At 42.4% G+C, this 23,365-nt stretch overlaps 2 protein-coding genes across 2 annotated transcripts; both read right to left on the bottom strand.

Moving 5' to 3' along the window:
- Positions 1-10,311: 10,311 nt before the first annotated feature.
- On the bottom strand, positions 10,312-10,836 carry LOC147434642 (myricetin 3-O-rhamnosyltransferase UGT77B2-like). Its single transcript, XM_086489659.1, has one exon. It carries the CDS (start codon positions 10,834-10,836, stop codon positions 10,312-10,314), a length of 525 nt encoding a protein of 174 aa, XP_086345785.1.
- Positions 10,837-10,855: 19 nt separating this feature from the next.
- LOC147434641 (uncharacterized) lies at positions 10,856-11,979 on the bottom strand. The gene is made up of 2 exons (XM_086489998.1): positions 11,203-11,979; positions 10,856-11,089 (listed from the first exon to the last, which is right to left on the bottom strand). Exons 1-2 carry the CDS (start codon positions 11,678-11,680, stop codon positions 10,935-10,937), a joined length of 633 nt encoding a protein of 210 aa, XP_086346124.1. The 5' UTR covers positions 11,681-11,979; the 3' UTR covers positions 10,856-10,934.
- Between the last annotated feature and the right edge of the window lie 11,386 nt (positions 11,980-23,365).

Genomic DNA, 23,365 nt, shown 5'->3' with positions numbered 1-23,365 from the left:
TTTTGGCTCTTGCATCCATTTAGCATCTTCAAAAGGATAGTTTTTATATTCTATGAGATACTTACGTAGTACCTTACCATTGTGTAGCAACTTGTCTTTGTGGCAGATGATATGCTCAGGTTGCAATATCTCTTCAACCCCTTCCAATTTTGGAGGATCTTCTACTACTAGCTCTTGTGTTGGATCACCCTTGTAGCCCTTTAGTAGACTAACATGGAATGCATTATGGATTGGCCAATGAGAGGGAAGCTAATCATGTCGATTGTTTATTTTAATAGTTTACATTAGCTTGAATCCTAATGAATGAAAGAGATTCCTTTCTCCAAGTATTTCTATTGTTGTGATCCATTTTGAAGAATTTCAGTCCCTAAAGACAACCTTCATTAATCCTATGATAGAAGGATCCAGTTGTTACCTGCACCCATACAAAAGCATTCAATTAGAACTATATATGATTGTGCATATTACATGTCAAGACTGGGTCCAATTGTTATCCATGTCACACATAAAAATTAGCTTACAACCAAGCCTCTATGGAGTATCATTTAGTTTCAACCATGTACCAAATTCAACATACATCTAATGGATCAACAAAGCCAAGAAATAGTCTTTCTTTCAAAAATTGGATAGCATCTTGTTTTTATTTCGAAGAAAATTGTCAAAAAGCCAAAGTAATTGCGCCCTCTTTGGAGACCCTCACAGGAGGATTAAGCATTTTAAACTAAACTAAAAACTTTAAGTAATCTTGTAATCATCGGGAATCTGCATTATTCTTTCAATGCCATTCACCATGCAAGAAATATGACCATAATGTCTATGTCTAAGCCAATCATCATGCAAGAAATGTAAGTAGAATCTGAGTGTGTAGCTTTTGATCCAAAGGATATTGTTTTAAAGAAATAAACAAGTAAATCAAAAAAGTTGGACAAAATTTTGTGGCAAAATGGAGTAGGTTTCAAAAAATTCTATGAGCACCATTTCCCTTGAGACCCTCACCAGGAGTTAATATAAAACCATGATTAGTACAGAACTAGCCAAAGATTATGCCTACATCTCATCAATATGAGATCTATGTTTTACCAATGCCTGTATCTACATATGAGTGTCAATTTTTAAACCTTAGTCATCCATACAACATATCCGTTATTCCAAAAAAAAAGAAGATGCTTGCCAGCTATCATCTACCCACATGTCAAATTAGCCAACAAACTTGAAGATCATACTGAACTTAGATTTGTACAATTTGGGAACCAATCCCTCTATATTTTGAATTAGCTTTAAAAGATTATATGATATCTCATGGAGAGGACCTCACAAGAGGATGAAGGTCAAACCACCAAGTAAATCAAAGAAATTTGGGCTATATTTTACTTAGATCTGATAATTTTGGGTAGCATCTCCTTTGCATTTTGAATAAGTTTGCAAAAACGTTATAGGCCATCTCATGGATCATGGAGAGACCCTCACAAGAGGATTAAGGCCAAAACATAAAGAAAGTTGAAGAATTCGTAAAACACTTTTTTCTCCCTTTTTGTGATCATATCCTCATGTCCAATCAACTTATATTACAACCAACTTAGTCAAATGGGATTTAGATTCCATCTCTGCTTTTGATGCCCATAATGAATTGCCAACATAATTCTTTAAAGGTCCATAAAGCTCAAGTTTTATTCAAATTGAAGCAATGAAACTTATACATGTGAATACATCATTCTACAGTAGTAGAAACTTGATATTACTTGAATATTTCAGCATTAATCTTCTTGTCATATTAAATTATTACTGAGTAATAAACTTTTACTTACAAAACAAACCACTTCCAAGTATGTGTTTAACATACAAAGACATTGGTATAACACATAAGCGTTACATTGAGGCAATATCAGATAAGTAAGTGTCAACCACCTACAACCAATGTCGACCACATATAGCCAGTGCTACAACACATACAAAGTTGCAGCAGTATCAGATAAGTATGGCATACTCAGTTTCGTTATTAGTAAAGGTTCCTTACTTATGCAAATCATTCACGTTACTATGCAACATTATCAAACAAGCATGCCATAGTGGAAGGGTATGGTCAAGTCTTAAGCTATGTGGAAGCGTCTCTACATGTGTCCTTGGTGAAATACTTACAGGACCAAGCGTCAAACAACCTTCGTAGACATAGAATACTCGTTTGCAAAATTATGTATTTGTTAACAACCTCAATAAAATGTAACCATTCTAAGTAGGTGTCAAACACCTACCTGTTGTCTGAAGCTCCAAAGCCTTGCATATAAGGTGTACATGACACGAATTCATCTAGCCTCATTTTATGATTAGAAAGGTCAACACCAGGGAGTTGGCAAATTGGAAATGGATAGGAGAGATGCCTGCCAATGTTCTTCTCCCTCCCATCATATGCTTTTGAGTGCAGTGACAGCCTATGAGTATCATTTAGACGACCATAATTATACTATACTGAGCTTGATTGTTTTCATTGTTGAATGAACCAAGAGAAAACACATGCAATTTCTACTAGTGTGTGTGTGTGTGTGTGTGCGTGTGTGTGTAAGTGTGGGCAGGTAGGAGATAGAGAAAGAGTGAGAGTGAGAGGTAGAATCACCTCGTGTGGCACTAAGTAGCGTAGAGGCAAAAGGAGAAGAGGATTCATATAGAGGATAAGTCATGATCTCCTTGGAAGACGTATTTATGTGCACCTAGAAGCAAAGGGTAGTAGAGGGCGATAGAGTGAAGGGAGTATTTTGGAGCATAAAATAGCAAAGAGAAATAAGTCAATCCAATGAATCTAATCTAAACTAACATAATAGGGCACAAGGGGGAGCCCTTTACACGTGTCAAAAGCTGCAACATGAAGGCTAAACTTCAAAGCTAGGAGAAGCCCCTGTGCACGCGATAATCTAAACTAACATAATATGGCGGAAGGGGGAGCCCTTTACACGTGTCAAAATCTGCGACATGAGGCTAAACTCCAAAGCTGAGAGAAGCCCATGTGCACGCGATAAAGAGGGAGAGAGAAAGAGAGAGAGGGGCCGCCAAAGGCGACGGCCGTACTAGTATGGCTTAATACCACCTATTACTTGGAAGAAGGATCTTGTGACCAGATGGGTCATCGAAAGAGTACTAGTAAAGAATTAGTAGGTAGCCTCTCACCAACCATAGAAAAGTTAGCAGCCTTCCAGTGGTGGTCGATGGGTGTATGAGATGCCAAGTGTAAGGGCTCATGAGCATCGAGTAAACCATGTGGACATATCCAAGAACAAAAGAAGTAGTGAGTCATCATGCTGAGCATGCAAGTGGGTGGGATAAATGCTGACAATTGCCCTACCAACAAAGGTTTCGCTAGGTCAATATAGCCATGTGCATGAGCAACCCAACAAAAGAACTCAATAGGTGACATACATGTATGGCATACAAGAGACCTACTTATTGTGTTAAAAATTATTCCTGTGATCAAGTCATGCATATCACATGACATCCTATGTAAGTGTGTGTGTGTGTGTGTGTGTGTGCACACATCTGCATGTGTGAACGTGTGAGAGGATGCCAAAACCGGATGCCCTTGCCAATGTGTGAGCTTATGTGCATGTCTGTGTGTTACACACAAAGCTTCAAGATTGTCCCTTGTGTTGCACAATTGCCAAAAGCTACCCCTTGCTTCTCCATATTTTTTTGCAGATTCCCAAGCTACTAGATTGTGCTATCTTTTCAAGTTCAGTTTGCTAAAATTTCAGTGCTACAGACTGTAGCTTTTAGAATACATTGCCTTTCTTAAGTCTTGACCATTTCTTGCAATTTTCAATTCTATAGACGCTACTCTAAGACTTTTTACTTTGCGCTTTTCCAAGGTATTTATAGTACCTCCCTTGCAACTCAGGTGCTCGAAAAAAACCTAGGTTTATTGTAGTCCCACCTACAAATTTTGAAATTTGAAGGTGAGCAAACCTACAAAATTTTGGAAAAATTAGTGTAATTTGGTGTAAAAACCTTCAAATTTTGTCAATTTACCTCTGTTGTTTCACACATGTAGGTTTGCCAAGTTTTTGGGAAGAAAAAAAAATCGAGCATTGTATGCAAGGTTCTTTACTCACCCAATTATGCCCGTATTCTGAACTTCAACGTTATCCCCAAAGCGTCCAAGATCTACACGTTTCAGATTTACTGCTTTCCTTTGTTGGCACTGCCTGCTTGCAGGTAGTGCTATAGAGGTGATGCCTATCAATTTGTGTACACATTTTTTAGGCTTTCTTTTAGGCTTTTTCAGGCTATCTTTTAGGTCCCTAATAAAAATAGATTATATTTTTCTCTCTGCCGTTCAAAGCAGCTCTCTCTCTCTCTCTCTCTCTCTCTCTCTCTCTCTCTCTCTCTCTCTCTCTCTCTCTCTCTCTCTCTCTCTCTCTCTCTCTCTCTCTCTCTCTCTCTCTCTCTGTGCGTGTGTGTTGACGGGAGCAAAGCGAACCCCGACGGCCTCTAAAACACCGGGGACCGAATGACGCGCCTCGAGCCTGTCATGGTAAAGCAAACAGGGGCACCACCTAGCTTCAGCGGCTAGGACGCAAACAACACACCACCATAAAAACGTTTTCATCCAAGAGAGATGGATGCTTGGGAGTAATGATGAAGAGGAAAGGGAATGAAATCAAGTGAGAGAGAGAGAGAGAGAGAGAGAGAGTGAGGGAGGGGGTATAGCGGCTTAGTACTTAGGCACCACAAAAGGATGGCGAATCCACACACCCTTCACACATACACAAGCTCACTCCAAACACAAGATTAGGTGGTGATTCCGCACACCTCACATGGGCAAAACATTGCAAGGAAACATACTCACAAAACCTCAATCTTTATTTAGAGAATAAGGCGATGAAATGGGGAGCATAGGGTAGGGGAATGAGAAGGGAGAGAGTGGTAGAGCACATGGCGGATAGGTGGGAGTTGATGGCGAAGACTCGCACGAGGGTTATGGCCATCATCCTTCATTTAGTTGCCCTTCATCTTCCATAGCCAAGGGTGTAGAGGTCATGCTCAAGACAAGCATGGTGATTGCGGTGATGGTGATGGTGTGTGTGTGTGTGTGTGCACTAGGCACACACAGTGCATAGTGTGTTCTTTGGTGATGTTGTGTGTGTCTTTAGTGTGATGGTGACCTCTCTTTATATAGGGGAGGAGGGGGGAGAAATTCTAGAATTTAGAAATGAAGAAATCATTATCTACATAGGCCATGTGATTGTGGGCCCCACTTGTCTGGCTGTGTGTATATGTGCCAGAACAGCAGTCTCATGAGAGAGAGACTAAGAGAGAGAGATGGGTTGATGAAAAAAAGTGAGAGGTGACATGGAGAATAAAGTAATTACAAGAGGGGAGAGAGGGGAGTGTGTTCAGAGGTGAATCTGTGTGCAGATGTGTGTGAACACAAGAAAAATCAGGTAACCACTCGGTGGGGATGTAATGGAATTTGCCTATTCAATTTGAGAGTAGCGGAAATTAATGAGAGTACTTTTGAGAAATAAATTAGTGAGAATAACAGGTGAACATATTTGAAGATAGCAACATAATCATAGCAATTAGTTAACTTGGCATAGACAATACTTTTGCAAGAGAGAGAATTTAGAGAACATGACAACAGTTGAGGACCGGATTTATGTGGAGCCGGTCCCCCCTCCAATAGGCATTTGAATTATGATTTCTCCCATAAAGAGAGACTTGTTACAATACATTCTTTGTGTTCCTTGTGACCTAGGTGAAGCAATGAAGATGGAAATCTTCATGCATCACCATCATAGCATAACCTAAACTTGAAGAAAGCTTTAACTATCCCAAGCCTCAGTCCCAAGACCTCAAACACCTTCGAAGGTGGAGAGAGCTAGCAAGGAATGAGGGTAGGGAAGAGGAAGAAGAAACATTTCTTAGGAGAAAGAATTAGTTTCTCACTTATCATACTCTTGTTGCTAGCATACATAATAGCATAGTAATGAAGGAGAAGGAGATGGCAAGCTTAAGCATTGAAGCATGGCTCTTGGATGGATTTGCACTCCATAGCCAAGAGTGTTGGTGTAGGCTCTCAACCTCTACTTGCTTGGAGAGGGAGCTCTTGCACTTTGCATAGCACACAATGAGAGTGTTTGTGAGTGTGTGTGGGTGAGTATACCCCTCAAGCAAGCCCCCTCCTTGCTAGGTCGACCCCCCCTTCTAGCTCATAATTGAAGCTCATTGGCTCTTGCCAAGCCTAGCCAATCACAAGCTTGGGCCATTTCTAGCATTAGGTGTAGGCTTGGGACAAGTGTCCCCCTTTCCCCTTTGAGAGAGAGGACTTGATAAATGCAAAAACAATTAGATAATTCAAGTAATTTATCATTGGACCCCTTTGAAGCTTAGCCAATAGGCTTCAAGCAACACATGAAGGTAACATGGGTAGGGACCTGACATGTGTCCTTGCTGCCTCTTCAAGTTGGGCTTCCCTTGTGTGTGTGAGTGTGTGTTCTCTATCTAATCCCTAGGAAAAGGGCTCGCCCCCCCTCTTGTAGGGATGCTTTTGACTTTAGGTGTTCGAGCACCTTACTCACCAAGCATGACAAAGCACTTGAACTAGGGGGTATTCCCACAAGCATCTCAGGCAAGCATGTCAAGGCACCTCAAGCACCTTAGTCAAGCGGCAAGTCAAGCACCTCAAGCATGGAGTAACTCAAGCACCTCAAGCACCTTAATCAAGCACCTCAAGCAGGACAAGCACGACAAGCACCTCAAGCACCTCGAGCTTGGGCCGGGTTCCCACCTCAAGCTCAGCCCTAGCTTACCTAAGGTCAAAGGACTTTTACACATTATTGGAGGTCTTCAATGAAGCTAACCCTAAGGTCTTATGCTCCATTGGTTAGCCTTGCTCTTGATAGACCATCTCCCATTTGGGCCCCTTTACTATTGGCCCCGTGTTGAGATAGATCTATAAGCACATATCTATATCTTAACACTTGTTCCCGTTTATTCTCCCACATTAAGTGATCAATTTAATATGAGAAAATCATTTGGGTTGGTTAGATATTAGATTTTATGACAGGGGATGGGTCTGTGGGCACCTTTTTCAGTGAAACTGAGTGTGTGTGAGTGTGGGGAAGGTTATTTAGCTACAAGACAAGAGATATGGCGCCCTTTAGAGAGAGAGAGAGGGGGGTATTTGGGTCATGGGATATGATAGGAGAGAGAAAGAGGGGGTGAGGTATACTATTTTGGAAGATAGGGTAAGTTGCATGTGAGTTAGGGTGCATTATTGGTGTTATAATGCATTATTGGTGAGAGGTGGGGTAGCTTGAGGGGAGAGAGAAAGGAGAAAGGACAAGGGGAAGAGAGAGGGGGTTGACCTTTTGAGTGGAGGAGAGGAAAAGGGACACACGGCGGGACAACATTGAAGAAAAAAGGAGGCAAGGTGGGGATGGGCTACCCCGCAGGCATGAGGTGGCCTATTTTACCTTTCTTATATATTTACATAATCATACTTTATTTTTTTCTTACTTTTTTCAATGCCTTTTATCACTCCCTCCCTAAGAGGGGGTTTTCATGGGGTGGGGACGAGAGAAGAGGGGTATGGGAGCTTGGCTTGTGAAAAGCCCCCATCAGTGTGTGTTTCTCTGCTCTGCTCTGCCGATCAACGCAGTCAAGAGCTCTCTCTCTATAATAGCAGGCAGTGCCGCCGTCTACACGCTAGTGTCGGCCTTGTTCTCCTAAAATTGAGTTTGAGACTATCGCGCATGCGAGGGGAGGGGGACGATGTCAGGAACGCACCCAAGCTCTGATACTAGTTGAAGGATGATGTGTCCATGCATGAGTGCACAAAGGGGATCAAGAAGAGACGACACATAGACTGGGAGACCACACTCAAGAGAAGAAGAAGAGTGTGGGAGGTTCCTTTATTCGTATATATATGAACGGCACTGAGTAAGAGAGAGTTAGTGTGTAGGGTTAGTAACAGGTGAGCGGCCAACTAGCCTTTACTCCAACAACTCCACAAATGGCTCTTCTTCTCTACAAAGAACAACACCAATTTTGGGCTTTACTTCAAATGTGGAAGGTATATGTACCCATGAGCTTAGACACTTGATGTCAACCTTTTGTTATGTGTCACAAGCATGTCGAAATGCTCATCGATTGCTCCTTGATCTACATTAGCAAAAAGCATTCCAATTCCCAAAAGAAATTGCTTGAGAAGAGTGAGCAAGTTTTGCTCGATTAGAGCATCTTGCTTGAGATAAACTCTAATGTAGTAGTGAATTGAGAGAAAAAAGTTAGAGCATCTCTCTTGACATAGACTCCAATTTATTAGTAGAGAAATAAAAGTAATATATTTTCTCAGTTAGAGCCTTTCGCTTGAGATAGGCTTTGAAATTAATTAACCAGTAGGAGCAATTAGTTTGCTCACGTTGTGCATCTTGCTTGAGGTAGGCTCCACTACTAGTATGAAAAATAGGGTCCTCTTGGCCCAAGGAATGGTCTCTTACAAAGATATGGATTGCAATCATTCACTTTGGTTTTTGTTACAAGAAAATAGTTCCCCATATTTGTTACAAGAAAATAGTTCCCCATATGAGTACCAGCATTGCTAATTATCAAGTATATCCATTCACCTAATGCAGGATTAAATTAGAGTAAACATTGATGTTCTTGCAGATGAAAACTCTCCTTCAAGGGGGAGTAATGCTAGGACAAGGGGGACACAATCCTCGCAAGGCCACTACGCATGAGTTATCAAGGGGTCGCCTAAAGGTAGGTTAGGTAGCCTAGTAGAGGAGTATGATTGGGCGGAGACGGGCATGCAAGAGTCCCTCTCCACACTCATAACTTTGATAAACATGGACGATGAGGCATGTGTCGTTTCTGCAAGATAAGTCTCCTCCCAAGGGAGATAATGTACTCAAAAAATTAAAGAGGAGCCCCATCCGCCTTTAAGAAGACCACAAACGCTCACCAAGATCCTAGTCCAATCCAACCAAAGGCCTTCTGTGCCATATCATAATCTTCAGAGCGATGTCTTCTCTATAGTGAAATTAGGGTCGATTGAAGAGCGCTTTTGCAAAGAGTCCACCACTCTAGCAATCTGCCAATGAGCATCCAACCACTAATGACCACACCTTGAAAAATTAATATGATGTGATTGCATGATGGCCAATGCATGCTGTGCCAAACAAAAAAGTCCCCAGAGTTAGTGTGGCGACAAAGGAGCGCCTATAAAGATGAATCTGATGGTAAGGTGACAAGGTCCAACACTACCCATAGGCCCAAAACGAGGAGAAGCACATGCAAAGCATGGTTTAGCAATCATTTCCAAGGCTCAACCCCAAGAAACAATCTGCATACCATGAGCTTGGCTAGCAAGGCAAGTTTAGATCAATAATCCCCAAGCCCTCCTCGTCTATAGGGAGCATAAGTGAGTCCCAATGAGATAGTGACCATGTGTCAATAGATCCATCTAAATCACTCAACAGAAAGTTATGCACAAGGGTGGGCAAATGTGCCATCACTTCAGAGTGTAGACTCTCTCTCTCTCTCTCTCTCTCTCTCTCTCTCTCTCTCTCTCTCTCTCTCTCGCACGGCACGCATACATACACAAAGAACGGAACTTCTAATGTCGACTAGCAATCGCAAAAGACCTCAAAGCTCTATCCATGCTTGAACTCAACATCTAGAGAGAGAGAGAGAGAGAGAGAGAGAGAGAGATGTGCACGGGCACAACTATTGTATGAAGGACCCGAAATACAAGCGCACAATAGCAATGTTTCACCTAGGGTAAAACCCCCAACTTAAGGCCACCTAAGAGAGGGAGCTTAGATCTCCGATCTCCGAACTCAATTATAACTAGTCAGTAGCTCATTTGATTCGCTTCGTCGAGAGCTTTACGAAAAAATTGATCTCAACTTTTTTGATGATCGGAGCCGAAAGTTATAAATCCATTTATGCATTCCTGTGTAACAAAAATGGGTGTGAAAAAGAAGACACACCAACCCCAAAAGAAAGACATGGGTGCCAACAAGGGTTAAAGTCATCCATTGCCCAATGAAAAGGTTGCATTTCAAAAAAGATGAACGTTGAGCATTCTTTTGAATTGCACAAAGTTGGTTGAGTTTTGTCTTATTATTGGGGGTGTCATTGTCCTTTCTTTGGGGGGTGGTTTTTTATTGGCCCCTTTACCCTACAACTAGCTAAAAAATGAAGAGCTACAATTGCAAGCCGACTTCCTGCACGAAGGAGCTAATGGAGTTTGGAGAAGCAAGCCAGGCGCTATGAGCCTTCCTCTGCAGAGCCCCAATGTGCATGCGCGCCTCAATGTTACTGCTCATAAGCCCGCGCACACACACCTCCACCATGGCACTTGGCACCACTGTGTCGGGAGGACCTAATCGCAAAGCCCACCTTCCAATGTGCATTCAAAAACTGGTCTCCATGCAGAGGCAAACATAGCATTGGCATACCAAACAGTATGCTCTCCATTGTTGAATTCAATCCACAATGTGTCAAAAAGCCCCCGACTGCATTGTGTTGCAACACCCTCCGCTGCGGTGCCCACGGTACGCACATCCCTTTATCGCACGTGCGCTCGAGAAAATCTTTCGATGGCATTAGCACATCTGATCTAGCAACCCACAGGAATTTGCATCCACTTGCTTCAATCCCCATAGCCAACTCTTGCACTTGCTCTGCATCTGGGCTCGCCCCACTCCCAAACGACACAAACAAGACAGAGCCCTTGTCCTGTCTATCTAGCCATGATAAGCAGTTTGCATCCTCATTGAATGGACACCCTGCCTTCTTCACCATGTCGGATCCCAACCCATTCGTCCCTGCTTCATCCATCTCCGATGTCGGAAAGCAAGGCCCGATGAGCCAAATCTTGAGCTCTGGCGATGCAGCTAGCTCGTCAAGAGCCTCAGTTTTCAAGCCTTCACAAGAATTCACCAGAGCATAAGAAGCCTGCTCAAAATGTATCTGGCATCCCGTAAGACGCGATTAACTTCTTCAAAGCTTATCTTTTGCTCTTTACTCATTGGTGATGCCTTGTTTTGTGGTGACAGGCCAACAGATAGCCTCAGTGTCTCTGCTTCTTCACCTGCAATGTAGCTTACAATGAAGAGGCCCAGTTGGGCGAAAAAGCAACAGGACTCTACAACGCTTCAAGTTTGGACAAGCTACCAAATGGACAAGGATCAAGAAGAGGCTTACTTCTCTCTCTCCGCATCAGATATTTGATGTAGAAGTTGGTCAGAGAGCATGCCACATGAACAACAGGGAGGATCGCTTGTCGCTTGGCGAGCGGCATCACCCAGCTACACAAAAGGATGTCACAGATGATACAGGCTATGGGAGATTCCGAAAGCTTTGACTCTTGCACCACAATCTCCACCATTCTCTGCCTTTCATCAAGTCCTGCCAATGTCTGCTTGAGGATGTCAAAGCGAGAGCTATCTTCTGTAAGGGAGGATGGCTGTCCAGTGTAAGGCAGAGTTTTAAAGTGTAAATTAGTGGCAAAGGGCACGTGTGATGCTCCATCTGCATTGGCGATGCAATGCTGTGCATTTGGTACATCATTAGCCACATTAAGCGGATGGGAGGTAGCAGCTGCCATGAGAGGCAACTTTTCCGCGGTGAGGAATGTGACGGTGCAGCCCAGTGCGGCAAGGTGGGAGGCGAGGCTGAGCATGGGACTGATGTGCCCTTGCTCTAGCAGTGGAATGAGCAGGAGTCGTCACCATAGGTGCTTGTTGCAAAGGTTGAGGAAGGTGAAGGAGGAGTCACCACAGCCTATATTAGGACCTTAGGTGGCCTAAAGTTGGTCCCATTACCCTAAGAACTTGCATTTTGACACTACGAGAGGCTAGCACTGTAGCACATTGAGATTATGCCTAGGGCAGAGTCGCACCATGTGACAGTGGGGGGAGTGCGAGGGAATGCTATGAAAAATCAGAAGCAGGTCGCACCTTCAAGGAAAGAAAAGGCTGCGATTTTGTAGGAGCCAACTTCAGACATCTTGGGGGATTCAATTCGCTGTTGAAATCCTTGAAACCGAGAGAGCTCTACGCCTCCGTAAGTCTAGCTTAATACCTACCTTTATTCACCCTCTAGTTCACCAAAGATCGGACGGCTGAGATCAAAGCCGCTTCGCAACCCCAAATTTGGGCCTTAGATCCCCCCTCATTGACCCCATGTAAGAAAGTGACGAGGCTGCAAAGGGCAGTGGTCATGACTCATGCACATAGCACGTTGTGGAAATAGCCAAGTTGCAGAAGTACTTGCTTGCCTTTCGAGTTTAGACTTTTATGTTTTGAGTTTTGACCCTGCCCAGTGCCATCCTCCACACTATTTGGCACGGGGGTTTTCAAATGGGATGAACGGTGAGGGTCATGCGAGCCGTCGGATGTGTTTTTGTAAATTCGGAGCGAAAAGTAAATTCACGCCAGCACATAAATTCGGACCATTACGTAAATTTGGGTCCGCACCTTGAGCCTCGAACCCACGACCTCCCCCGTGCGGTGTATGTGCTCTAACCACCACGCCCGCATGTGTTCATTGAAGTATATGGCATTTCAATTCCACGTATGTAAATGCGGGAAGATTTGTAACTTCGAGACAGTTTTGTAAATTTGGGCCGTCCAATTTTGTAAATTTGGGTCACGCAAATTTGTAAATTCGGACCGCCCGATCGCACGGCCAACAATGCACGCGGCTCACCATATTCACCCACCCTTGAACCCATTTGAAGGTTCCCGTGCCATATAGTGTTGAGGCAGTGCCATGGCCACCAATGACAATGACCATATTGACTAATTGACACCCCACTTTTCAGGGGGGATCAATGATTCTCAAGAGCGGTGGATGACATGATTTATTCCCTGTTGCACGATCAACGACGAAACCCAAAGTGAACACCAAGTGACCCCCCTAATGAAGCGAACAAATAGTCAAACCCGTGATCCCTCCTCGAAAAGAAGGTGTCAAATAGTCACGAGGTTGCTCGAGGACCTGGTATTACTTTGGGCCATTCTTGAAAAAGTGGAAAACGCGCCTCCTTCCAATGAGATTGTAGGTTGAAGCTTGGGCTAATATCGGGCAAGCAAGGAAGCTCGCACACTTTTGGCAAAAGTTGGCCATTGAGCTTGGTTTCCCAGCTCCGCCGTGAAGACAGAGACAGTGGCCCAATGTGACAAGGGTGTTGTATGGGCACTATGTGGGATTGGTGGACAAATAGAAAAAGTCTCTTAAGATACCCCAATGTGACACCAACCTTAACCTTTGTGACGCATGGCAAGTTAATGATGACAAACTTTTGTGGCCTAGTAAGGCCTTAGGGTCATGTTTGACGAGTCCATATTGACAACATGAACTGGCCAAATACAAGAGGTCCATGGACTTTCTCTATCACACACAATGGTGATCACAATTATCTACTCCAGCTTGGCTACCATCTCATGTCAAATAGCACCCTCACTATGGGCGACACCTCCATCATCGAGCTCTCGTCTGAGCTCTCGTCCAGAGTTGTGCTCATACACTTGATCAATGATGATGTAAAGTTTATTTTTAAATTTTTTTACAATCTTGGTGAGGACCATCCATCCTCCTACTGTGACTTGGTAGGCTGGACAACCCTAGAGGGCATCTTCCTAAGTAAGGCTATGTTAAACATGGTGGTCACTTGTGTGTGACATGGGCCTTAGGCTGAGTTCAAACGAGCATGATATTAGACTCTTCCTTTCTTGAGTGGGTGTTAGGCTTTGAAGGCCCCCCTATTCTTTCAAACAGTAGGCACTGGTGTTGTGTTGCTTCACTTCCATGATGGGGAAAAGGGCAAAGGGTAGAAATTTATGCTTGCTTGAATTATATGTATTATTTCTGCAGTGATTGGGCACATATGTAGGCAAAAGTAAACGTGTATGTATACTTAATGTGGATTTTTGCGATCATAAATTGAGTTTTTGATGCCTGTGAGCTCACATGCTTGAAAATTTCCAAAGAACAGGTTTATGGGTTGATTATGTAGTGCTCAAAGTGCTCTTGAAGGCTATTTTTATGGCTCATTGATCAAAGTGTGGACGAGAAAGTTATAGACACTTTAACGCTTTTCAAGGATTCGGTCTATAGTTTTTGAACCAACTTTCGAATGTGTGCTCGAGTTGTCTATTCTAGCTTAATAGGGTTTTGGTTGATAGCCTCTATTATGAGCTATGAGATGGTGTAGAGTGCTTCTACTAAACTAAACAAGATCTCTCAATTTCTAACACCACAGGGTCATAGATGGTTTTCTGTGCTCTGATCGGCTTCTCCAAAACTTGAATGCAACAAGGATGTAATCCCATGTGGGAGCTTCTCTTGCACAAAATTATTGGCCACAAGAATCCCAAACCCAAAAGTAGGGCGCTCACAATGTGAAAGGTTGTTGATATATGGTGTTGAAGCAGTCAAGAGAATCACTTGCATAGTGGGGCTGCTTGCACACTGAGATCTTGCCTGCCATCGTTTTTGGGGATGGGCGGGCAAGCGTTACACACCAATTTTTTTTATTTTTTAAATCCGGGATTTTTGACAACGGATGTCCATAGTTTATTGGTTCCTAGCCTTTGATGGATCGCATTGGTAAGAGCTCAAGCCATGTCCAAGCTTGGGCAGGGAGACTTGGCTACCCAAAAAGTTTTTCGCTACCCATTAGGTCTCCCCAATCTCAAAATCCTTTCAAAACATCTTAAGTGCATAAGTGAAGCATTAGGACCAAAAACTGCTAGGAAAGGGATGTTTGTTAGTCTAAAGATTAAGGAATAGTCCAACAGTCATTTGATATGTATACAAAAGTATGGCACTCATGTCTCCTCTATCTTGGGTCTTCATGGTCCTATTTTGGTGAAGAACGGCAAAACGTCTTGGTTCTTTGGCTTAAATTGCTATATTTAGGTGATTTTGGCGATTAAGCCCATTAAGTTTGGGGCTCAAAGTACTGGGGTTATACCTTTTATTCTATTTTATATTTCACAAATTCATTGCCAGAAGATATGAAACCTCTCTTTGAAGGCTCTGAAACCAAGGTGACAAATCACCTACAAGTTTTCTAAATGTCTACTTTTTTCACTTTCCCTCCATTTTGTCAGAGCTTTGCTTCTTTCCGTCATTGTATTTTCACTCTTCTTTACTTCTTGTGACTTTCATAATGTTAGCTATAGAGAGGATGGTGTTTGGAAAGACATGTCTTTTCGTGTAAAATATTGGGTAACAATGCTTCCTTTATGCAAAACTATGCACAAGGTCAAGAGAACCAAGCAAGATAAAGTAAAAAACCATTGGAAAGGTCGTATCTTGCCTTCAAAGTGACCAACAATAGCTGGCTAGCTAAAGTTCAACATGTCTATATGGCCAAGGACATGGTGCTAAACTTGGATAAACATCCCATGCTCCATTCTTGTTGTAAGAAATACAAAAGCTCATCTATTTGATACAATGAATTTAACATTTTTCCATTGTTCGCTCTTATTTTTTGCTTTTATTTTAGTTATCTTTCCATAAACAACTGTGGAGTGGCAGCCCATGGAGAGCCTAAGTGGCACATTCAAAGAAATTCATAAGGGGATTGCAGATGTTATGTATGCTAACAGGGCACCTTCCTTTTACAAAACAATTGTTTTTCTATTTTGCAATATACATGGTTCCATCAAGAGAAGGTGCACATGGAGAACTACATGAGTTGCCCATTTCCACCATAAAACCACTTGATTGGGAAGCCCCTGATGCATGTACCATGTCAAGCTTCAAATCCAAAATCAAAGAAGATATCCTTAAAGTTATGTCTTCGAGTAAGATTTCAAGAAGGATTAAGGTTCAATGGTTCTTGCCTATACATGTCTTTGTGGCATGTTTCAAAACAATGGATATTTAAGAGGACAAGGACGATGTGGTTTAATAGAAGGCTAACTATGACTGAGCTGGATATTGTACTTGGAGAAGGCTCGGATACCATAGAAACTTTCCATATTGGCAATAATATCAATATTAGAGTAAGCCCAAACTCTATGTCTATCTCATACCAACTATGTCATCAATCATTAGTTCTGGGCTATAACTATAGGATATGGGGAAACAAGCTAGGTAGTTGGGTTTCTCTCGACTCTGAGGAGAATTGTCAAGAGTTTGAATCAAAGGATATAGTCCATCCATTCAATGAGCCTAGAAGCCTTATAGTAGCAAAAAATTGGAGACTACAAGATGTCAAAGAATCTCTTGAATTTCTTGATGAAACATCTCATGAGTATAGATTCAAAGTGGATGGCATTGTTGTGAGCACAAGGATGGAGAATTCAACCTCATGCATCACATGTATCTCCCCAGAAAGAGTTGCATTTGATCCACTTACAAGGACTTGACAAAAGTGGAGCTCATGTTGTAATCATTACATTTTGCAAATGTACCTGTCTTTTCTACCTTGTTATGATCATTATTTATGTGGTACTAAATCTAAATGACACCATGGTACACGGTTAAGAATCGAATAGTTGGTATTAAATTTTTAAGTACAAAATTATGAACCACCAAAGGTATCTATCCATATGGAAAAAATGAACAAAAATGTACATAACTTTTGTGGAATAATCTAATTTGTCTCAAAAAAGTCTACTTTTATTTTTGAATGGGAGGATCCTGCATCCTCAAAGACCCTTTTCCTTTTGTGTTCAAGAGGGGGTGAAATTGGTTCAGGAGGGGGAGGGGGGGTGAATTGGGTTCCTTTGAGGCAATAGCTCCCATTGCATTCTCACAAAGATTCCAAGCTTTGAGGCAATAGCTCGCAAATTCCTCACCATTTTGTTGATATTCAGCTCAGACTGACTGTATACAGAAATTGCAGGTTATCTGTTTTCGCATAGTGTGCGAGTTTGATGCACTTTTGGAAGCACGGCAGGTGCTCGAAGTAGGTGCATAAATTTTGAGCTGAAGATGCAATTTTAGTTTGTACAGAGCTTGTGGTTTGAGGGTTTTTGGTAGATTTGGGCAAAGAGCCACGGAGGCATTTACACACCATCGAAGCGGTCTCTTGAGAGACACGGTTTTTTGGAGCACACATGTGGAGCTTCTTTCACATGTTTTCATAGGATACTTTGACAGTGATTTTGTACTTGGATTCATGGTTTTTACAGAAGGTTTGGATATGGTGATGACACATGGTTGATTCCCAGTGTACATGCATTTTGGCGAGCCCTTTCAAGTGCCTGTGAGCTCTCTTGAGAGCATTGTTTTCGCATTGATCAAGTTTCCGGATTGCAACTCTTTGGCACTTGCTTATGCGTGGTCACTCCGTTTATGTACGTTGAGTGCGGATTTCCATTGTATGTGAGAATATGGAGACATTTGGGCATTTCTACTCATTGACATTGAGTAGTGTTATGGTTTATGTATATTCACAGTTTGCTCTATGATGGTTTAGTGGTCGAGCTAGACTTCCACTTTGACAGTGATCGAGTGTTCACTCTCACTTTTGATAGGTTTTGTCAATTTGGACACATTTTAGTGTTCTTGTACCCACTCTCGTAGGAGTGAAGATTATGTATGCTTGTGTGGCTACAGACTTTGCTAGTCATAGGTTTCCCAGGTTGTTATGCTTGTAGAGTTGCAGATTGTGGAGTTGCTTTTAGGCATATGTGAGTGCCAGTTTTGATGCGTTTGAACATGCTTTTGAGCATTGATAGTGGTTGAATTTTGACTCCCACTTTTACACAGGTTGTGTATACTACGGTTTTCTGGCACATTGTTCATTCATTGACACATTTTGGCAGCAGTTTTTCACTCACATATGTATGTCATTTGTGGTGCCATTGAGTGATACTTTGGCTAGATCAGTTTGGCTCTTTGTATGACTTTGTGAGGTGATTCCGGACAAGTACATTCCCGGATTGGCCATTTGGGCATTTGTGGTTGTCTCCATTGCGATTTACCGGTTGAGTATTTTTCTCCAGTTATACAGAGGAGACTCTACCAAAATTTTTCCATATATGTATGCCTAATGCAGAGGCTAGTGAGCTTGACCGTTTGCTCACCTTTTTTGCTTGAGACAGTGGTTTTCTCTTTGGTGGGAGAGTCTTGTGATCTCGAACATTGTTTGTCATAGTTTTGGCATGGATATGGAGACACTTCAAGTTAGAGGCGGTTCTCGCTCACGATCGCGACTGACATGTTGGCACTGCGGCCACGATGGGCATATTAGGCATCATTGCTTCAAGCATATGAGGTAACGGAAGAGGTAGATGTATGGTGCTACTATGAGGACAGATGCTAAAGAGTATGCATGTGACGGACATGTCACTTTTGAGTTTAGCTTGCCTTTAGACTACTTTGTGTCTTGGGATAGCACATTGTCAATGCGTTTTCTACTAGATAAGCATGTAGTTTTTCACGTGGTGTCATGATTTGTCTCTAGTAGGAGACTAGGTTGTGGGCAGTTTGCTGATGGTTCATCACATGACATAGAGGTTGTTGGGGAGATGTATGAATGTCTTTACCTAGTGGTGCATTGCTTACGCTACAAGATGTACGTTATGTACCAGGATTCAACCAGAGTCTCATTTCAATGCGTTAGTTATAGAGTAGTGGACATTGTGTACTGCTTGGAGAGCGGTCATTGCAAATGCATAGGGGATCACTGGTGATAGCTAAAGGTGCTAGGGGTGGTCTGATATACCCTTTGCATATTTTTGACACACGAGTTCATGTAGTCTCTATGTATTTTCACGTCTCTTTTGCGGATGTGCTGCATGGAGAGCAAATTGTGCATTTGTCTTATGGTGACGTTCACGCAAACAGTGGTATCTCTGGGGATGCACAACTTGTGCTGCATGGAGAGCAGATTGTGCATTTGTCTTGTGGTGACGTTCACGCAGACAATGGTATCTCTGGGGATGCATAGCTTTGTCAGTCATCAATTGAGGTGACATCAGTTGAGCTAGAGACCGATGCATTGTTCTATGATGCATCTAATACGTTTGAGGGTGAGAGTGTCCTTCAAACAGCTGTGTGTGATTGTAGTGGTGTTGATTTTTTAATTTTGCAGTCATTCTCAGCAGATATGCCTTTGCCAAACGATGATGACATGGTGATGCATAGTCAGGAGGTTCCTGGTGAGGATGCATATGGCATTGAAGTTGCTGACAGGGATAGGTTGACACACATAGTGCATGTTTCATCGGCTTTCAGGTCTCTCATGTCTAACCTTTTGGTCTCGAGACCTGATCTTCCTTATGAGGTTGGTGCATTTGCAATGGGAGTTGTCAAGTGTGTGAGAATTGACAGTGGCATTGTGCATTGTAGAGCCATGCAGGTTGTCACTTGATACCTCCATCAGGAGTGTCAATGTGGCTCTAGTCCTAGTGGTATGCATGTTTCATCTACACTAGAGTGGTTACAAATTCACTCACGTGTTTAGAGTAGGCCAATGGGCATAGGTTGAGAGCCGTCTTCTCTCACCTGTTGTATATACTAGTTGTAGGCTAGTCTTCTTGCCACTTATCGGCACACAAGCTTTAGTGGGAGAATGTTAGGTAAAGGCGGTGTGCCTCACCGTGCTTTGTTCGTGTCCTCCAGCCAGTGTCCACCGGCCGTGCACATTTATCTCCTTATTCTTTATACATACAAAGAATAAGGAGCTCTCACTTATTCTCACATTGTGCTCATACAATAAGATTTGGTAGCTCCACCCCACATCCCTGTGTCGTGCTCTCTCTCTCTCTCTCTCTCTCTCTCTCTCTCTCTCTCTCTCTCTCTCTCTCTCTCTCTCTCTCTCTCTCTCTCTCTCTCTCTCTCTCCCTCTCCGTTGCACACATGCACGCCTACGATCCATTCCTTCACACACTTACAATGAGTGTAGTCATCATGCACCTTGACTCATGATATCTCCATGCATTGGCAAGCACCCTCCATCTGCAAGATGTTGAGTCTATTTGTAAAGGAACTTTTTGATTGTAGTAGTTGAATGCTTCTATATTGTAATTCTTTTTTGTGGTACTCTAGTAACCAGCATAAAGTTTGGCAGCACTAAAAGCACAAAAAGAGACCTCAAACAAAGAGGTGAAAGAAAACAGGGGGCCATCAAACATAGACCATGCTTCATGCTTACATTTTACTTCTCCCATAAATACTTGGCAATGAATTCATAAATATAACATCTCTCTGTTGGGGGTTCCATCGTTGCAATAGCTCCAATGACCAACAAAATTATCAATCTGAAGGGATGAGCTACCTGGCTAGGGCATGGAAACACTCACATGATTAGTGAGCTAATCATGGCAACACGAATGGTTAACTCTATGAGGTGAGCTTCTCGGCCTATGGAGGAGCTAAGCCACAATGATGGGCAATCTCCACATCCACCTCTCTTCACCTCCAATCAACCCAATCAACACACTACAATGGCAAAATGCACACAACACTAATCCTATCATGCAACACACTAATTGCAAGCACACACACATAGATCTATCGAGCACCACACTTCAATCAAACCTACATGCACACACAAGCAAGAGAGGGAAATCGCACAAGATTAGAGAGGGATTAACCACTAATTAGTTAAGATCTAGTTAATCTAAGCATCATAGGCAATCATAAGAAGCATGAGAGAGACATAGTGAAAGAGAACGAATCATTGATTAGTGTTAACCAAGTCTCATGAGCAAGGAGAAGCTGAAGGACTCCATAGCCACACACCTCAAGAGCTCTCACCAAAGAGTGCTCTCAACAAATGAGTTTGAGAACACTAATTTCTTTTACACACTGCCTTATATACCTAGGGTAAAAATATGCAATGTCCGGGCGCCCAAGGCCTTCAGGGCTCCACCACTTACTAAATCTGCTATCTAGGCACACTAACTGACTTGTTCTTTACAGCTTGGAACTCCCATTGAGCCCATAACACATTAAAATATTACAATGGCTTAAAATAATTTGGGAATTTATAATACGTGACCATTTTGAAAAAATGTGAAAAATGTGTAATTCCAATCTTTGCTACTTCTTTGTATTCATCCTTGATGTGCATCCGTACATCTTCGGTCTTTAGTAGCTTCTGTTAACTGACCTTGACTCAGTTAACCATTCCCCCTTCCAATTTTAGTGCCCGTCCTCGGGCATTGTTGAAAAGTGTCCCTGGAGGCGGTGGAAGGTTTTGATTGGTTGTTGATGGGTTTATTGTCTTCATTTGTCATTGAATTTGTTGATGAGGTTCAATCTGTTGCAGCACCTTCATTGGTACGAATAGGTCTGAAGTGAGAGATAATGTTGCATTTATCCGTTGTAACAACATAATGATGAGGCAACTGTTTATTTATGAAAAGTATGTACAAGAGAAGTAGAATGATGAGGTTCTAAATTAGGGTCTAATACTTGGATGACCAAAGGAAAAAAACCCAGTGGAAAAAAAGTACCTTTGGGATACGCGCATTATTGGGGTACTTATTAGCATGGAAAATATTAATAAAGTACTCAAGGGATTATTCACTGATAGATATGGAATTAAAAAATGTGATATCTATGGAAGTGTATTGGGCCAACGCCAATCTGCCAAGGTCAGCACCAAGCGATAGGGAGCGTTGAGCAGTCACCAAGTCTCCTATTCGCTCGGTGTTGACTCCATTGTCGCATGTAATGATTTTAACCCCAAGGTCAGTACCCTGTGATAGGAAGTGTTGGGCCATCCCCAAGCTTCCTATTTGCCCTGTATTGACTCAACTGTCGTATGTAATGACTTTAAGAGCAAGGTCAACACCAAGTGATAGGGAACATTGGGCAATCCCCAAGCTTCCTATTCGCCCAATAGTGACTTAACTGTATTTTTGTAATCACATCACCATGGTCTTCATTATAGGGAGCATTGGGCAATAATTCCCAAGCTTCCTATTCGCTCAGTATTGACTTCACTGAATTTTGTCTTTTTGTTGTGGTTATCATTCCCCGAGGTCTTTGCGGTCGCTTGTAATGGATTTAACATCCAGGTCAACACCAAGCAATGGAGAGCGTTGGGCAGTCCCCAAGCTTCCTCTTCGTGTAGTAGTGACTTATCGCATGACTTGTCTTTCTTTTGTTGTTTATCATGCCCCAAATGTTTTGCCACCGCCTGTAATGGATTTAACATCAAGGTCAACACTAAGCGATGGGGAGCGTTGGGCAATCCCAAAGCTTTCTATTCTCTCAGTAGTGACTCCATTGAATTTTGTATTACGGTTGTCGGTTGTCGTGCCCCAAGTTCTTTGCCATCACTTGTAATGGCTTTAACATCAAGGTCAACATCAAGCGATGGGGAGCGTTGGGCAGTCCCCAAGCTTCCTATTGGCTCAGTAGTGACTTATTGGATGGCTTTGTTGGTTAGCATGACATTGGTTTGTTGCCTGTTGTAGTCCACTCAAGGTGCATAGGTGGAAGCAAAAAAGAGTGTCTAATGCATATGCCCAATGATGGGACATCCTATTTATGCATACACAAAAATGCATGGAAAACAATACATTGTGCAATAAAGATTTTGAGGGGTTCTTCAAAAAGATGGTGTAGCTATAAAAGAATATGACATGGCTTTGCAAGCTCTTTAAGAATGGTTTTCGTTGTCGAGGATATGTGCTCTCATCTTACTGTTCATTGTGCGTGAGTGTTGGACTCTACGACACTCCACCAATTATAAGTTAATAGACTTTGACTCTTATGCTCATCCCATCCAACATGAGAGACATGACTTAGATATACTCAACTCTTCCAGCCTGAGCATAAGCCTAATAACTACGACTCTTAGCACAGAGTTTAATATGACTTGAAGCTTTGGGACTAATGCTTTGCTCATTTTATGGCTTAGCAGCCCGACTCTGACTATGCCAAAGAGTGTTTTTTGTACCTTGGCGATGACTTTTTACATTCTTATGCTTACTACAAATATATCTTCAGGTAAAAGTAAGCTTGAATCCTCAAAAAGAGGATTAGTGAAGGGCCAAGTTGGCATTGAAGGTTTCTTTTGCCATACCTGGTTTATCATCTTTGAATCTCCATTCATGTTGGTTGGGTTGTCCTTCTTTGATTGTGAAGGCTCCATTAATTATCTGTTCAATTCTCCAATTAGGCATGTTGATAGGAAACTTTGATGTTGTTGTAGGCCTCTGTTCACTGTCGGCATTTGGCTTTGACTAGGAGCATTGGAAGACTTAGGAATCCAAATCTATTGATAAACTTTGTATCTCCATTGTTGACTTTGTTGAGCTCTAGGTTCTATTGAGCTCTTGAGATCTTCATGCAGGTATGGTGTAGTTGCCTTTGGCTTATGGTTGACTGGTAGCCAAATCTTTGTGTATCTTGTGTAGAATCCTTGTCTACGAGGAAGATTCTT

Source organism: Adiantum capillus-veneris, chromosome 19, assembly GCF_014529385.1.
Source record: "Adiantum capillus-veneris isolate H3 chromosome 19, ASM1452938v2, whole genome shotgun sequence".
Classification (NCBI taxonomy): Eukaryota; Viridiplantae; Streptophyta; class Polypodiopsida; order Polypodiales; family Pteridaceae; genus Adiantum; species Adiantum capillus-veneris.
This window is presented reverse-complemented; position numbering and strand designations above follow the sequence as displayed.

Coding starts and splice junctions, on each gene's coding strand:
- LOC147434642 (XM_086489659.1), bottom strand. CDS start 10,836: ATGGATGAAGCAGGGACGAATGGGTTGGGATCCGACATGGTGAAGAAG.
- LOC147434641 (XM_086489998.1), bottom strand. CDS start 11,680: ATGCTCAGCCTCGCCTCCCACCTTGCCGCACTGGGCTGCACCGTCACA. Junction 11,090..11,202: donor TCTGATGCGGAGAGAGAGAA/GTAAGCCTCTTC, acceptor GCTACATTGCAG/GTGAAGAAGCAGAGACACTG.